Below are 17,756 nucleotides of genomic sequence, written 5' to 3'. Positions count from 1 at the left end.
GATTGTTTGAGTAGGAAGAAAGAGCTTTGTTAGCTATTATTTTCATAATATGTAGGTAACTGAATATCGGTAGGCCCCTATCTACTTCGTGAAAACCACTGGGACACATGGGCTGATGTGATTTGATGACAAAAGGTTTTTTTTTTTTTACTAGAATAATACATATTTTGGTTTTCTAGCTGATGAAAGCACTGCTATTCTAGTGGACCCGATGACCTTCCTGTCACATAAAATGCTGTCAGGGTAATTTAGGTCTCCTGCAACAAAGTTCAGACTCGTGTAATGGTGGAAGTCGAATACTACAGCAAATACAAAGGACAGAGTTAGACCGTAGATATAGGTAAGTAATAAAATAATAGATTGAGAGAGATTTATTATTATGTTTACCGTGATATGTATTGAAGTCAATCATAGACCACAGTTAATAATACCTAGTCAAAAGATCTGGCATGGACTCGAGCAGATAGCTAACATAAGGTTTACATCAGTTACCAGAAAACATTGACAAAATAATAATAATAATAATAGTGCTTATTTATACTGCTCGCTTAGGACTGAAAAGTCCCTTTACTCCAGCAGCAGAGGTAGGTAATAATATTCAAGAAAGTAAAAAATACAATACATTTGGTGTTCTTAAATTTTATATTTTTCCCCCTAAACTGAAGATTTTTTTAAATACAATCACACTTCCATTTTTTACCTCCTCTGCTCCTCTCCTTCTCGTTCTTCCTCTATTTCATAAACTTTCTCCATCTAGTACAAAGTTTACAAACTTGTTGTTTATACAATGTTGCACTAAATGACCCTAACTGAACCAATCACAGTGCATTATCTTCTTTATGACTCAATTACTTCCGTCTTGCTTCCTTTATCACTTTTTCCTTATTCCTTATCACTTTTTCTTTCACCATTGTTTTTCTTTTCCTTCCTTTTCAATCTTTTTACAATAACAGATGAGGAGTTTAACACTTCAGTGAGTTAGATAAGAGTTTAAAATAGCTCCTGTTATGAGTGCGTCTACTTTACACTACAGTCGAATGAAGTTGATCGATATGGAGTTTTATGGGCTTGAATCCACATAAAGACTGTAATGAAATATGTTATAAACTGTAAGGATAGTAATATTAATCACAATAATATTAATTTCAGTAAAATTGTTTACCAAAAGGGACTTTTCAGTCCTATGCTGGATATCTAAACGAGGTTCTATTTCATTTGGAAGTCGTGCTGCGAGCATATCTTTTCGCATACTTTTTGAAGACTGTATGATATTGAAGCTTATTTTTCAACCGTTCCACTTTCATATTTTTTTCTTTTTATTGCGAAAGTCACACAGAGTAAGCTATCTAATATGACTTTACTAATATTTTACAGATTATATCGGTATAGATATTGTTCAATGTGCATATGATATCAATTCAGGTGCACACTATTGGAAAACATCATACTTTTTCGAGTTTATTGGAAACATCAAGACAAGAAAAATGAAAAAAATACTCTGCTTACTCATGTGGAAGTTTTATATTTCATATTTCATTCCTACAAAGACACAAGAAGTAAAGCTGTACTATGATATCAATTCAGGTGCACACTATTGGAAAACATCATACTTTTTCGAGTTTATTGGAAACATCAAGACAAGAAAAATGAAAAAAAAACTCTGCTTACTCATGTGGAAGTTTTATATTTCATATTTCATTTCTACAAAGACACAAGAAGTAAAGCTGTACTGATATATTATACCATACGACCGGTAACGAGCAGGTATCTCTATCTCCATACCTGATCTCTTTGATCATCAAAGTAAAATAATAAAATAATTTTGCTTGTTATTTTATCCATATGTCATGTCAAATATGGTATGTATATATGTATGTTATTTACTCTCTATGACTGTTTTTGACTGCTTTTTAGGATGGAGAAAAAAACTAACAATATTATTATTTTAAGTCATTCATTAGTCTTTATTTGATTTTATCGTAGACATTGATGTGTACACTTTATTCCAAAGTTAAACCATTGGATTACACTCGTTCGAGTCGCACGAAGTTGGGTCACACGGGACTTCCTTAACACCCTAATAGAAAACTACCGTTAATCTAGTATCCAAAACAATATTGCATAGTGCAGTAATATGGAAATCCAGATTCAATCTTCCGAGCTGAGAGGAAAGTTACGAAAACTAAGTACCTGTTCCAGAACTAAAAGTTTCCCATGTATTCTAATGTTATGATCCCAGTATAATGCTTCACGGAGAATGAGTATGTATGTATGTATGTATGTATGTATGTATGTATGTATGTATGTATGTATGTATGTATGTATGTATGTATGTATATTTACTCTCTATGACTGTTTTTGACCGCTTTTTAGGATGGAGAAAAAAACTAACAATATTATTATTTTAAGTCATTCATTAGTCTTTATTTGATTTTATCGTAGACATTGATGTGTACACTTTATTCCAAAGTTAAACCATTGGATTACACTCGTTCGAGTCGCACGAAGTTGGGTCACACGGGACTTCCTTAACACCCTAATAGAAAACTACCGTTAATCTAGTTTCCAAAACAATATTGCATAGTGCAGTAATATGGAAATCCAGATTCAATCTTCCGTGCTGAGAGGGAAGTTACGAAAACTAAGTACCTATTCCAGAACTAAAAGTTTCCCATGTATTCTAATGTTATGATCCCAGTATAATGCTTCTCGGAGAATGAAATCAGGGAGAAATGGCTCTATTGAGAGATGAAACTTTTATGCTTCTCCTCCTCTTCCTCGATGTGAAATGCATTTTTATACGAAATGCATGTATTTTTCATACTTGTATTTCAACGCCAACAGGGAGGTTAAGGTTTCGCGGTAATTGGATACACTCGGTGAAACGAACGTATAAAAAGATGGTGGACGAGGACGACGTACATAAATGTACAGATACCTACAAACATTCTATGTATCTAAAAGATTTTTTCAGCATATAAGTTGTTTTTCAAGTTTGGAATGCCTCTATAATGCTCAAAAAATACTAAATAAATAAGGAGGCACCACAATTCCAAATATCATACTTTGAATTTTGTCTGCACTCACAGGGTGTTCCATATTTTGATTCACTCTGACACAAATATTTGACTAAAGAGGCTCAAAGAGGTAGGTAAGTTGTAATAATTTATTACATATTAGGGAAGTGGTTCAATTTCCAAAGAATAGGTATCATCGGAATAAAGCTTGTATTTCAACGCCAACAGGGAGGTTAAGGTTTCGCGGTAATTGGATACACTCGGTGAAACGAACGTATAAAAAGATGGTGGACGACGTACATAAATGTACAGATACCTACAAACGTTCTATGTGTCTAAAAGATTTTTTCAGCATGAGTTGTTTTTCAAGTTTGGAATGCCTCTATAATGCTCAAAAATACTAAATAAGGAGGCACCACAATTCCAAATATCATACTTTGAATTTTGTCTGCACTCACAGGGTGTTCCATATTTTGACTCACTCTGACACAAATATTTGACTATATTTTGACTAAAGAGGCTCAAATAGGTAGGTAAGTTGTAATAATTTATTACATTTTAGGGAAGTGGTTCAATTTCCAAAGAATAGGTATCAACGGCTGCATTGCTTCAAGTGAAGTCCCAAACAAGTACAAAAGGAAGTAGGTATTATTTGTGTGTTGCACATTGCCTACACAGCATATTATTGGGCATTCATACAAATGCAATCTATTCCCAGCCTACAGATTCCGATGAAGGCATGAATTTACATAATATGAAATTTTCCTGCTTTGAAACTCCCAATTCCTGGAATTCGAACTTCATTGGAAAGGCAAATAAATATGTACTATGTGCACTTCAATGCCCCGTAGAATTTTATGATTTTAATGGATTGTATCGTATTCTTGTATTCGTATCTCCATGCCCTGCAGATAGCATCGGGTTAGAAAAGTTTTAATGGAAATTATCATAGAAAAACAATAATGAATAAACAGAAAAAATAATATCCGATATTGAAGTTATTTCTGCATCAGCATTATAGCTTGCATCTCACTGATGAGCTCCAATAACAGAATAGCTGACGGCATTTTATTGATAAGCACTATCATTATATCTAGGTTTCTAGGTACAATAAAATTATTTTTATCTTATTGAAAACTTAGGTAGGTATCTCTTCAAACTGCAAGTTATGTCGTAATGCACTCAGCAAAACTGTCAGGAGAAATCCTAGGGAATGGCATAAATAAAACCATAATTCATTAAGAGATTAAGATTAAGAACCAATTTGGAAAAAGCTCACATCTTTACCATACACCCATACCTCTTTTTGTAAAATAATGATGGATAAACAGATGCTAAGCATTACAACAACAACTGAAGTCGGCCAGCCTAGGTAGCTTGGGAGTAGCACGTCTGCCTTGTAAGCGCTAGGTTGCGGGTTCTTCAGACTAAATTGGCGTACGTTCTGTTAATTGAACTATTCATAACTCTACTCATGTGCAGAAACGAGATTTCGTCAAATAAATAGAGTTCGTTTTTGGAACGGCTGGCTTACCCTCATTCAACCAGTTCAAAATCGAGCAAGCTCACATCTTTACCATACACCCATACCTCTTTTTGTAAAATAATGATGGATAAACAGATGCTAAGCATTACAACAACAACTGAAGTCAGCCAGCCTAGGTAGCTTGGGAGTAGCACGTCTGCCTTGTAAGCGCTAGGTTGCGGGTTCGATTCGGGGCGGATTTTATCCTAAACAGATGATAAAAGAGAGTTTTTTTTTTTTTTTCAGACAAAATTGGCGTACGTTCTGTTAATTGAACTATTTATAACTTTACTCATGTGCAGAAACGAGATTTCGTCAAATAAATAGAGTTCGTTCTTGGAACGGCTGATGGCTTACCCTCATTCAACCAGTTCAAAATCGAGCTCAAGGATCGAAGAGTCCGTATTATTCTTTCATTATGAAAAGCTGTCTGTCTAGGGGGAATACGAAATGAACATCTGTTCACTAGTGCGCCGTTTTTGTCAGAGAAAAATTACGAATTCATTGGAAAACCAGCTGCAGCTCCTAATGCTCTCGATTTAGAGCTCCATGTTGATTGCACTGTTGTCATTGTTGAAATTAATATTCCATATTTCAATGAGAGGCAATTTCGTGTTCCTGGTAGAAAAACCTTTAATTTGATATATTATAGGTCGACCAAGTTTGGATAAGTCCTTCTATGGGGACAGACAGACACCGAAGCGAATACAATAGCCCGTCCACTATACCTTTTTTTTATTACTATCGTAATAATAAAGGAAGGACGGGCTAAAAAATAGCCTACCCAAGGGGGACAGACCGACACCGAAGCGAATACAATAGCCCGTCCACTATACCTTTTTTTTTTATTACTATCGTAATAATAAAGGAAGGACGGACTAAAAAATAGCCTACCCAAACCATTAGCTGATTAAGGAAGATCCAGTTGTCATACCTACATCAAGGATGAAGGATGAAAATAAAAGGCCTTTTAGGACATTTCAAGGTGTGTTTTTGAAGAGGTATTTAAATTTTGTATTCGGAAAACTCTTCCCCAAAAATCCTTTGATTAGTTCCATCCCTTTCACCGTTAATCCAAAGGAACGAGTTTTAATAAACGTTGACTTGTTTTGAAATTTTGATAGGGAAATCCCCTGCTCCGAGGCTTTTAGAATAGCCGCAGTCCGCAGTACAAAAACCAAGGAGGAAACACGGGGCGGGGATTAGCCTTTGTTTGTATTTGTGCTTCCCCCAATGACCCTTGACCGGTGGGGAGCTTTGACAGTTCTAGTTTTCCAAATTTCTGAGCGGTGAGTGCTAGAGCGATTTCCAGAAAGTATGCCCGTGTTTGTTGCCAGTGTGTCTTTTCAAGAACCTAATTCAGACTGGGCGGAATAGTCGTTATTGTTTTATTTAATTATCTATTTTTGTCGTGTTCTTCTTCTTCTTCTTCTTCTTCTTCGTCGTTTTTCTTCTCTTTTCAAGTTTATAGCATCGAATTCCTCTCTTTTTCAATTCCTCTATTCTAAAATCCACATTTTAGAGTTTTCCATGTTTGCATTCAATAAAAGTATCATTATCTGAATTCAACTATTTCAAAGTTTTTCTCACTTTACCTATTTCTATTCCTCTCATAGTCCTCTCATCTTTCTGTCTCCACAAGTCCACATCAGTATTATCGAGGTATTACTAGAAGACATTATGTGCATTAAAAGTTCAAATATATTTTTTTGGTGAAAGGTTTGTTTCCAAGTCTATTTGCCAAAGCTGCGGTTTTTCAAAAAGAACGCAAAAATCTGTCGTTTTCATTTTATTACTACGATGCGTAACCCTTTCTACTGGTGACATTCTTAAATAGGCTCCCCAATAAAGTGTCATCAAACTTCTTAAGAGGCTGGGTAGGTGTAGGTACTGCAAATTTGTGAACTAGCTTAATTAAAGCCCGTTCCCGCCAGCCTAGTTAGCTTAGTTGGTAGTGCGTCTGCCTTGTAAGCGCTAGGCGCGGGTTCGATTCCCGCCCGGGGCGGATTTTATCCTGATGGGATAATGTTCGTTCTCGGAACGGCTGGCTTTCGTCCTACGGCATAAATTAAGTTAAGGTTCAGCCAGCCTAGCTAGCTTAGTTGGTAGTGCGTCTGCCTTGTAAGCGCTAGGCCACTGGGCTCGATTCCCGCCCGAGGCGGATTTTATCCTGATGGGATAATGTTCGTTCTCGGAACGGCTGGCTTTCTCCTATCCTCGATTCCCGCCCGGGCGGATTTTATCCTGATGGGATAATGTTTGTTCTCGGAACGGCTGGCTTTCTCCTATCCTGTCTTCCTTCTCTCTTTGCCAGCCTAGTTAGCTTAGTTGGTAGTGCGTCTGCCTTGTAAGCGCTAGGCCGCGGGTTCGATTCCCGCCCGGGGCGGGCTGATGGGATAATGTTCGTTCTCGGAACGGCTGGCTTTCTCCTATCCTGTCTTCCTTCTCTCTTCGATTTCGGGACGACTTGTTTGTCCTGTAGGGAATGTAATTTAAAGGAGAGTGTTTCCACTACACACGGCACGATTTTTTTTCCGAACGACATGTTGGGAATGGTCCTTTAGACATGATGTCCTTCACGAGTGGCCGTCCTAGACAAAATGTCTTTGAAATAGAAGAGAACCTGCACTTGGTTCAAGTGGCCATAAAAAAGAAAAAAAAAAAAAAAATGGCCATAAAATCCAGCCATGTCATATTTTGCTATAAAATGCGTGGCACGTGGTAGCTGAACATAAAAGTTATAATCCATTCTGCTCAACCTAAGTTTTTGCTCATCCCGCATTGCTAAACTTTGCGGAAAAGTCAAAAGAGTATTAGGTAAATACGTGCGCTACCTATACGCCTATACCTAGTCTTGTGGTTAATCAGTTTTGGAATTAATAAAGTCAGTCGAATATTTGAACTTAACCGGACTGCACAGAAGTTTTCTCTCGCTATTTTAAACCCTCTAAACAAATTACTAGGTACACTCTCAAGGGTCTCCATATTTTCAGGAGACCCTGAAAATATCGTTTATCTACAACAGCTAACACAGTACAGCACCAGAGCACATACTCTGAAAGTCTGAATCTCCTGGAAATTCCAAGGACTCAGATGTATGGTAACTCTTACCCTGTATCTGCTGAAAGTGTTTCTTGCCTGTCTAATATTTTCAATTCGCCGTACTCTTAAAACGTGACTATGCAAAATGCATTTCACTGTAAAGTTATAGGTAAAAATGAAATAATGAATGTTGTCTTCATACGTACCGCTGGATGTGACAAATAGTCGTTGTTGGAGTAGAACAGAGCAACCGGGGCAGTGATAGCACTCAGGTTATATCGGGGAGAGAAGAAGTTGCCATACCGCCTCATGTTTTCGAAGTGTCCATAATCGTACCCTTGAAAATCAACTGAAAATGGGAATAATAGCATTAATTGTTAATAGCTTTCTACTTTCCTTACTGTATGACTACCTATAAAAGGAAGATGTGTAGGTCCAATCAAATTCATGTTATTTCGGGTTGATTTGGTCCGCAGTTGCAGAAAGAAAATATGTACCCATTATCTATCTAAAGCCGGCCATTCACTATCAGGTAGACCTGGTAGGTTGCCTGAGAGACTTATTATTTCTACCATACCATATCAGATGACAGGCGTACCTGTCAGGTCTACCTGATAGTGAATGGCCGGCCTAAGATGGATTATTAAGTTCCTGGGTCAACCCACAAACAGTATAGAAAATGGCCGGACCTGGTAGGTTGCCTGAGAGACTTATTATTTCTACCATACCATATCAGATGACAGGCGTACCTGTCAGGTCTACCTGATAGTGAATGACCGTCCTAAGATGGATTATTAAGTTCCTGGGTCAACCCGCAAACAGTATAGAAAATGGCCCATATTTCATAGTCCTCAATTAAAGCCATTCTAGGCCGGAGACTAGAGAGGTCACTTACGTGCTTTGATGTTTTGCAGATAATGAATCACATTTTTGAAACTGGTGCCAGCCGGGAAATGGGTGAGAATGGCAGTGATTATGTTCTGAAAGTGAAACATGCTGATTAGCGACTTGAAAATCTCAACTTGGAAAGTAGTAAAGCTACAATAGTACCCACTTATAGGGACATCTAGGCTAAGTATTATCGTAGCGCCTGCCTTTTAAGCGCAAAAGTTTATCCTACACAACCGAGTATGAGGTTAATTCTCGGAATGACTGACTTTCTCCTATCCTGTCCCCCTTCTCTCTTCGATTTCGGGGCGATAAAACCGTTTCAGTTTCCTGTATCAAACTTTCTACAGCTGACAAAGCGGCTACAGCTGAAGCCGCAACAATAACAACTTTCTAATGTGCTGTAATCACACCATTATTTATTGGACAATAAACGTAATTGATAGAAACCTCCAAGACTAAGTGAAAGAGAAATCCAATGGCCTCAACTTTATCTAGTAGTTACGAGGTTACCTTTGACTCAAGAACTCAATAGAGGCTTTGTTCAATAGCTTACTTCATCAGGCATTTGATAAAGGTCAGGTCCTATGATGAGAAAAGCGGCCTGATAGCATATGGGTCTCAGGGTCGGGTCCTTGCAAATAATAGCGATAGGATTGGCCAACCTTCGCTCTAGAATTTCATACTTTCTGTTTTTCCTGAGAACTTTCTGAAAACAGAATGAGTTGTTAATTAGTTTTACACATTACACAGCTAAGTGTAGGTACTTGTTATATCTCAACAAAAGATTAACTGTGTTGAAGAGGTTTCTTAAGAAAACTGATCAAAAATAATCCTGGCCATGAAGATCCAAAGTTTTCCCAGTAAGCTTATGTACGGTACGGCGTACGGTCACCGCCTGAAATCTTACCATCATGTAATTTTAATTGTGTTAGGCATGCTCAAATGCTTATCACAAATGTCTTTCCCTTCTTACTACTCTTTAAATCTTATGACTCACAAGATAAATCTTGTGACTTGACTTGGACTCGAACCACCAACCTCCAGATCCGAAGTCCATGTTAACCACTACTCCACTAAGGTTGGTTCTCTTACCGTAATGTATTTTATGTTGTCCGCAAAATGTTTGAACACGAGGGGGTAGCTCTTCATTCTGGACACATAGGCAACCGGTGCCAAGCTGATCTGGAGGTTGATCTTCCGATTGTATTCGGGCCGCATGGAGGCCATCACGTAGAACATAGTGGTACCCATAGAGTGGCCTATGTAGGACAGGGTAGGACGCCTGGTCACGCTCAGAATGTAATCTATCATGGCCGGAACATCGTAAAGGCCGTGCTCGTGCCAACTGGCGAAAGAAAAGTGTGGAAGAAAAGATTTAAAAGATGAAAATAGAATAGAATAAATATGTATACCTTATTTATCCTGCCCGAATAGGACTCAAAAGTCCCTTTTCCCCCGCAGTCTAACCAAGGTCTTATATATTTTGACAGATTATGGGGAGACAATTTTACATCACATCACAGTCACACACACGCGACAAGAAAAGTGTGGAGGGAGGGATTTAAAAGATGAAAACGGTTATAAATATTACCAATAATTATGAGTAAAGTGTTAAGGTGTGACCACACATAGTCGAGTGGCCGATCGACAGCGATCGATGTCGAACCGTCCATACTGCCTCGACAACATAGATTTACCTTGTCGATCGATATCGGTCGACTATGTTTGGACATACTATAAATTCCTAAAAGATGGATATGGTTAAAAATATCTTATAATAAAGTTTAACGTCATTGTATAACTGCTATGGTCTTTAGTGATGGGGGCCGGTTCGAGAGTTAAACTTGAACCGAGGTTAAACTCACTTTGTGGCCCCCGGCCTCGGTGACGTACACATATGTAACAAATAATTTTAGTATATTACTACATTAGAGGTCCCCTAAATGTCCGGCTGGATTGGGATGTACATACCAGGAACCGAATGATATACACCCGTAGTGTACTTACCGTGTCAATAAAGTTGAACCGCCATTTCGAGAGTTAAACTTGAACCGAGGTTAAACTCACTTTGTGGCCCCCGGCCTCGGTGACGTACACATATGTAACAAATAATTTTAGTAGGTATATTACTACATTAGAGGTCCCCTAAATGTCCGGCTGGATTGGGATGTACATACCAGGAACCGAATGATATACACCCGTAGTGTACTTTACTTACCGTGTCAATAAAGTTGAACCGCCAGGGGTTAGATGTGTCAATCCGCATTTTGTCACTACGGTTGCTCTTGGATGACAGAAACATATAGGTGTATTTGATATTCAGGGGGTATCTCTTGCCTGTTACCTCCTCATTGGAGGGAAGCAAAGACAACACAAGCATTCCGGCGATACACACATTAACACTCCTCTTGGATGACAGAAACATATAGGTGTATTTGATATTCAGGGGGTATCTCTTGCCTGTTACCTCCTCATTGGAGGGAAGCAAAGACAGCACAAGCATTCCGGCGATACACACATTAACACTATGTTTAACACCCGGGCCCATTTCTGTTGTAGTTCACTTGCAAATAAATCAATATAAGGGAATTTTATTGAAACGCTAAAAAACATGCCATGTTTGTTATGAAAAGCAGAGCTATTGGGACCCAAAATCGCGTGTTTAAAAATATCTTATAGTGGGTTTTACCAATGACTTAATGAGAGATTTCACTATCGGGAAAATTTTCAATGATCCAAAACTCCCTTTTGGATGATAAAAAATTCTCTCGTTAGTGAAATCTCTCATTAAGTCATTGGTGAAATCCACCATGAATCTCCAATACAGATGCACTGGTACAGACACAACCTAATGTTCTTTTTGTCGTGTCAACACACGCAGAGGGTAAAATTTGAAATACGAGTAACAACGTGATCAGAAATGAGTTAATAGAACACTGGTTTCCCTCAGAGGGAAATTTCGATGCAATTTTTTTTTATATATATATACAATCTGTAAAAATATACTTTAAACTGTGGTTATTTTCAAACATTAAACACTGGAAGTACTTTGATTGACCCCACAAACTTAGGTACCTATGGAAAACCTCTGCTTGAGAACATGGAACACGGTAATTTTCGCTTTAATGAACCATTAGGAGTAACAAATAATTACGTTGTAATCATATGTTTAATGTGCGTACTTCAGTGCAGACTTTGAAATCAGTCAAATTTGGTGCATCAAGCTTGGTTTTTAGACTGATTGTAAAAAGTATTTAGACTGATATTCGTATTTCACATTTGGTATTGAACTTCACAAAGTTACTGAGTCTTCCATCAAGATGTAAAAAGTCAGACCCATTTTTCTTTTCTATTACATAATCCTAAATTTCTAGCAATCCCACCAGCTTAAAGAACTCTATCGAAACCGAAATAGTTGATCTTTATATTTAGGGTTAAAAAAAAATGTGGTAACAGTCTACCCCAGATCGTGTCAACTTGTTGACTGAAATTAAACTTATAAAGGCTGCTCATAAAGTAAATCTATAAAATACCCATCTTTAGCTTGATTTTCATCAACAGAAGTATGCTTGAGGTACTTATTTTAATTCTGTTGTGTTCTCAAACCTAGGTAAATATTTTACTGTCCACTGTTTTACATCTGCAATTAAAATAGTTTTCCTTGATAAAATAGCTTCTATCCTGTGATATTCTAATACGAACGAAGATGCTATACCTATACGAGGACAGAGATCAATTAATTACAATTTGTTTCACATAATAATTATCTATGTAATCTATGTAATGTAGTAGGTATGTATACATATGTCATAGGTACGTTGAGGTAGGTACTTAACGTTTTTCGGATAAAGTTTGTAGAGATTTCCTTGACGATCGAAAAAAAAAATTGAATTAATAACATTTTTGTCGAATTTGTTGCCCATCCACACATCATAACCATTGTTGTGCAGGATGATAGCTGGAAAAGAGAAAATAAATGGTTTCAACTGTGATCTCTGCCTCTGTGGCGTAGTAGTCAAGACGCTCGCCTGGTAAACAGGAGGGCGTGGCTTCGATCCTAGCCGAGGCATGGAATTTTATCCTCATTTATTCGAGAATTTATAATGGAGCTCTAAGGATTAGGTGGTAGAGAACGCCTCCGGCTTTGAGTGTCAGTCTTTCCAAGAGTCGCCTATCTTCAGCTTCAGCTATCTATTTGTAAAGCGTCACTTACCCAAATCTTCTTGACCCCGAAGTATCCAACTATCCGAGGCCAAGCAAAGCCCATGCTGCAGAAGCACAGGGGGGCTGTTGGCATATTTGGGTACGATTCGGTGCATTGTGAGCGTGTACCCGTCCTGGGTTTTGGTCCGGTGGGTTTCCGAGGACAGGCCCCATTTTCGCAATAGCTCGGTCTGAAAATGGGAAAATGTACTATTTTATTTTTAATTTTTCAACACGAATCGTCCCGAAAGTGAAGAGAGAAGGAAGAGAGGATAGGAGAAAGCCAGCCATTCCGAGAACGAACCTTATCTGAATACGATAAAATCTGTCCCGGGCAGGAATCGAACCCGCGACCTACCGCTTACAAGGCAAACGCTCTACCCCCAAAGCTAACTAGGCTGGCTGTGTTTTCTACTTACCGTGTTCAATAGCTCGGTCTGAAAATGGGAAAATGTACTATTTTATTTTTAATTTTTCAACACGAATCGTCCCGAAAGTGAAGAGAGAAGGAAGACAGGATAGGAGAAAGTCAGCCATTCCGAGAACGAACCTTATCTGAATACGATAAAATCTGCCCCGGGGAGGAATCGAACTTGCGACCTACCGCTTACAAGGCAAACGCTCTACCCCCAAAGCTAACTAGGCTGGCTGTGTTTTCTACTTACCGTGTTGATGAGTTGAACATTGATATCAATGATATTTTCACTTTCATTATACAGGAATCTCTCGATAATACTGCTGATGATGTTGCGGCTCGGATACAAACTTTGCTGCTGTGGTTGTACGTTGGATACTCGGATGGTAAGGAGCATCACGGAGATGAACGAAATTTTACGAAGTGACTTGAACATGATAGCTGTTATTGAGAGCCCACCCGACAGGAATCTCTCGATAATACTGCTGATGATGTTGCGGCTCGGATACAAACTTTGCTGCTGTGGTTGTACGTTGGATACTCGGATGGTGAGGAGCATCACGGAGATGAACGAAATTTTACGAAGTGACTTGAACATGATAGCTTTTATTGAGAGCCCCACCCACCGCAGGCGAAATTTTGTGAAAAACAGCAGGTGTCTCGTTTTCAATCGCCCAACAGGGACTACTTAGAACGGAGGAACATTGGTGCTTTGTGAAGAAATGAGAAGATGGCAGATGAGATATTGAGTCAACATGGGAGCAGGAAGTGAACGGGTCTCCAGAAATGGATCTGTGAAAAGATTTCGAGATCGAATTAGATACAAGGAATCGGAGGAAAAATATATAAAATAATTGGAGTTAATAGGGGGTCGAGTTTTTCCTATAACTCGGGATAGCTCGGGTTGTTAATGTTGGTGTTTCCCGACCTAGAGGGTACAATTTACTATCGTACCTAAACCGACCTAAACGAGTGTTTTGACCGGAGTTAATAGGGGGTCGAGTTTTTCCTATAACTCGGGATAGCTCGGGTTGTTAATGTTGGTGTTTCCCGACCTAGAGGGTACAATTTATTATCGTACCTAAACCGACCTAAACGAGTGTTTTGACCGTCGAAGAAGCTTGATAACGACCTAGAGGGTACAATTTACTATCGTACCTAAACCGACCTAAACGAGTGTTTTGACCGTGTATATCTTCACTATTTTATCCAATGTTGATATTCTGTAGGAATTGAGCAGGTATTTTTCTACGTACCTACGTTAGGTATCTACCTATCTACATACCAACATGATAAAATTTTCCAAGATTATGGATTTCATTTTATTCTAATACTCGTACATATCTGCTTAGAACAAGTACCTATTGTGAATTATTTATATGAAATACAAGTAGATACCAGGTATTTCTTATGAAATAAAATACGTCTCTGATAAGGTCAGGTATCCCAATCCTGGTCCTATCACTCATCTCATGAATTTCCTGACTTTGGTTCCTTTTGTTGTCTGTCCAATAGAAGGTAACACTATTTGATAGCTCAGCTATAAGTGAAATCTCTCATTAAGTCATTGGTGAAATCCACCATGAATCTCCAATACAGATGCACTGGTACAGACACAACCTAATGTTCTTTTTATCATGTCAACATACGCAGAGGCTAAAATTTGAAATACGAGTAACAACGTGATCAGAAATGAGTTAATACAACACTGGTTTCCCTCAGAGGGAAATTTCGATGCAATTTTTTTATACAATCTGTAAAAATATACTTTAAACTGTGAAATTGTTCTGCTCGTCATTTTCATTGGTCTATTCATAAGGAGCTTAATTTTAGAGTTCTGATCTCGGATAGAAACTCCTTTATTCGACATTGATATCATGGGCTTGATGTGTCTGTACATTGTACCCACACTTTGGTTTCTCCCAAGGCTGAACGCAAAACTTCATGTTCATGCAACCAGTAGGAACTAGGAGTCTTTCAGGCTGACTACTGTTGAGGTTCTGGATAAGAGAAGAAAGAAATTTCGTGTTAACACAAAGAGTTCAAGATAATCGCTTACTAGATTTTCATTTTTTCATTAGATACAATGATACAAACTTCTTCATAACTGAGCGAGCGCCTCACGTATTCGGAAACCCCATTAGGAAGGTACTTACCTGGTTGACTCAACCCAAATTGTTCTGCTCGTCATTTTCATTGGTCTATTCATAAGGAGCTTAATTTTAGAGTTCTGATCTCGGATAGAAACTCCTTTATTCGACATTGATATCATGGGCTTGATGTGTCTGTACATTGTACCCACACTTTGGTTTCTCCCAAGGCTGAACGCAAAACTTCATGTTCATGCAACCAGTAGGATTGTATCATATAAAGGTAATAAGTTTTGTAGTTACCTATTTCATAACTTTATATCCAGGGGTCCCGAGGCTTTATAAACACTCTGTATTTATGATTTTCATAAGTGGTTCTCAAGATAGGTAGGTAATTCAAATAGAGCAGGAGTGTTACTTACATAGGCTGTGGGACCAAAGTCCATTCCATCACTGACGTCAGACTTCACGTCTTCATTATCACTGTCTGAATTGTACCGCTGAAACAAGAAATGAAAAATACGGGCCATAGTTGGTTGGTGTTGGTGTTGTTGTTGTTGTTGTTGGTGTTGTTGTTGGTGTTGTTGTTGGTGTTGTTGTTGGTGTTGTTGTTGGTGTTGTTGTTGGTGTTGTTGTTGGTGTTGTTGTTGGTGTTGTTGTTGGTGTTGTTGTTGGTGTTGTTGTTGGTGTTGTTGTTGGTGTTGTTGTTGGTGTTGTTGTTGGTGTTGTTGTTGGTGTTGTTGTTGGTGTTGTTGTTGGTGTTGTTGTTGGTGTTGTTGTTGGTGTTGTTGTTGGTGTTGTTGTTGGTGTTGTTGTTGGTGTTGTTGTTGGTGTTGTTGTTGGTGTTGTTGTTGGTGTTGTTGTTGGTGTTGTTGTTGGTGTTGTTGTTGGTGTTGTTGTAGCGGTGTAGCTGCTTCAAGGGGGGTTGATGGTCTCTAGTCAAGATTACTCGGCCCATCCCGAACCACAGTCAACTATGATGATCTGTGCTTGAAGCATCATAAACCCTGTATTGTTTTGTACACCTGCCTCGGTGGCGTAGTGGTCAAGACGCTCGCCTGGTAATCAGGAGGGCGTGGGTTCGATCCCAGCCGAGGTATGGAATTTTATCCTCATTGATTTGAGAATTTAACCACATAATAATAGAGCTCTAAGGGTTAGGTGGTAGAGAACGCCTAAGGCGTTAACCTCGCCTAGTGGTTGCCTTCCACTCAAGAGTCTATTATTATTATGGTACCTGAGATCAATCAATGTGATTTCTCTGCTTTCTTTTCTTTCTAGTCGGTGAAATTATTACCATGGTATCTTAAGGCTAAATAATTGAGAAATCACATTGATCATAAACCCTTTGTAACCTAAAGCTAGCCACAGACTGGTTAGGGTTCGGCTGCTGATCCCTATTTATAGTCTGTAACCAATAATCACCACTCATTCCGATATGGTTTCTTTGTTCCACAGTAACTTTCAGATTTGGATTTCAACTCAGCCAACCTTAATACCCTGGAGACTCGCGCGTCTGCCTCGCAAGCGCTAGGTCGCGGGTTCGATTCGCGAGTCGTAGCCTACCGCTGGAGTAAAGATATTTGTCAGTTCTTCAGAAAAGGGAAAGCTGGTTCGATTTACGTCCGGGACAAAATCTATCCTAACACAAACAGGGTTCGTTCTCGAAACGGCTGGCTTTCTCCTATCCTGTCTTCCTTCTCTCTTTGCTTTGGAGGCGATAAGACCTTGGCAATTACAGCTCCCTCTATATCAAACCTCTTTTTTAAGGTTTTAAACGGTAACTGCGATATTATCGTTCCGGAATCGAAGAGAGAACGAACACAGAATAGGAGAAAGCCAGCCGTTCCGAGAACAAACCTTATTTGTTGAGGATGAAATCCCCTTCAAACTTTCAAACAGGTACACTTACCCGCTTCTTCTTAGCATTCTTGGCGGTCGAGGTGGTTGTATTCACAGATTTCCTACTCACGCTCGACATATACCCGTCCGTGTCTTCATCAGTCGTTACACCCTGTAGAGAATTAAGAGAAACTTAATGATCACCCTGTATGATAATAACAGTGCTTCTACTGATTGGATAGGACTCAAGACTACCTCATTGAGGCTGTGTTTATGTACTGGGCTGAGCTAGGCCATTCTTGGCCTTTCTTGGCGTGTGGAAAATTATGTGGTAACTTAACACAGAGTCTTCATGAGCTTGTAAACTTGTAAAGTTGGCGGGAAATTCGAAATTTTGATTTTTTTTTGCGCAACGCGTATAATCTGAATTCATTTTTTACTTTTTATCTCTAGTTTGCACGTTTATATTATACTTTTCATTTAAATTAGATATTACAAACAAGCGAATTACAAAGCAAACAAAAATAAATATAAAATAAATTTTAAAAATTGCCGCCGGGACAGAGGGTCAGAAAAAAAGCCCAACAATCCCACGTTATCCTTGGTTAAGTTACCACTCCAATGCAAAACTGTAGAAACAATATCCTATCTCACCTCGACCGAGCTCATCTCAGCCCTGTTCATAAACACAGCCTAAAAGATTTCAATACCAATAAATTAATTTTTGCACA

The 17,756-nt window shown here is 38.7% G+C and overlaps 2 protein-coding genes across 2 annotated transcripts; both read right to left on the bottom strand.

Annotated features, from left to right (window-relative positions):
* Positions 1-7,589: 7,589 nt before the first annotated feature.
* On the bottom strand, positions 7,590-13,556 carry LOC103509551 (lipase 1). The gene is made up of 8 exons (XM_026823845.1): positions 13,344-13,556; positions 12,689-12,869; positions 12,375-12,433; positions 10,694-10,942; positions 9,568-9,828; positions 9,029-9,181; positions 8,480-8,564; positions 7,590-7,933 (listed from the first exon to the last, which is right to left on the bottom strand). The coding sequence occupies exons 1-8, from the start codon at positions 13,527-13,529 to the stop codon at positions 7,737-7,739; spliced, it is 1,371 nt and encodes a 456-aa protein (XP_026679646.1). The 5' UTR covers positions 13,530-13,556; the 3' UTR covers positions 7,590-7,736.
* Positions 13,557-13,606: 50 nt separating this feature from the next.
* On the bottom strand, positions 13,607-15,437 carry LOC113467597. Its single transcript, XM_026823853.1, has 2 exons — positions 15,250-15,437; positions 13,607-13,885 (listed from the first exon to the last, which is right to left on the bottom strand). The coding sequence occupies exons 1-2, from the start codon at positions 15,384-15,386 to the stop codon at positions 13,672-13,674; spliced, it is 351 nt and encodes a 116-aa protein (XP_026679654.1). The 5' UTR covers positions 15,387-15,437; the 3' UTR covers positions 13,607-13,671.
* Positions 15,438-17,756: the final 2,319 nt, after the last annotated feature.

Source organism: Diaphorina citri, unplaced genomic scaffold (genome assembly GCF_000475195.1).
Source record: "Diaphorina citri unplaced genomic scaffold, Diaci psyllid genome assembly version 1.1 scaffold509, whole genome shotgun sequence".
Lineage (NCBI taxonomy): Eukaryota > Metazoa > Arthropoda > Insecta > Hemiptera > Psyllidae > Diaphorina > Diaphorina citri.
This window is presented reverse-complemented; position numbering and strand designations above follow the sequence as displayed.

Coding starts and splice junctions, on each gene's coding strand:
- LOC103509551 (XM_026823845.1), bottom strand. CDS start 13,529: ATGTTCAAGTCACTTCGTAAAATTTCGTTCATCTCCGTGATGCTCCTT. Junction 10,943..12,374: donor GCAACAAATTCGACAAAAAT/GTTATTAATTCA, acceptor TCCAATGAGGAG/GTAACAGGCAAGAGATACCC. Junction 9,829..10,693: donor GGTTCAACTTTATTGACACG/GTAAGTAAAGTA, acceptor CCACACTTTTCT/TTCGCCAGTTGGCACGAGCA.
- LOC113467597 (XM_026823853.1), bottom strand. CDS start 15,386: ATGTACAGACACATCAAGCCCATGATATCAATGTCGAATAAAGGAGTT. Junction 13,886..15,249: donor ATTTGGGTTGAGTCAACCAG/GTAAGTACCTTC, acceptor ATCTTTTCACAG/ATCCATTTCTGGAGACCCGT.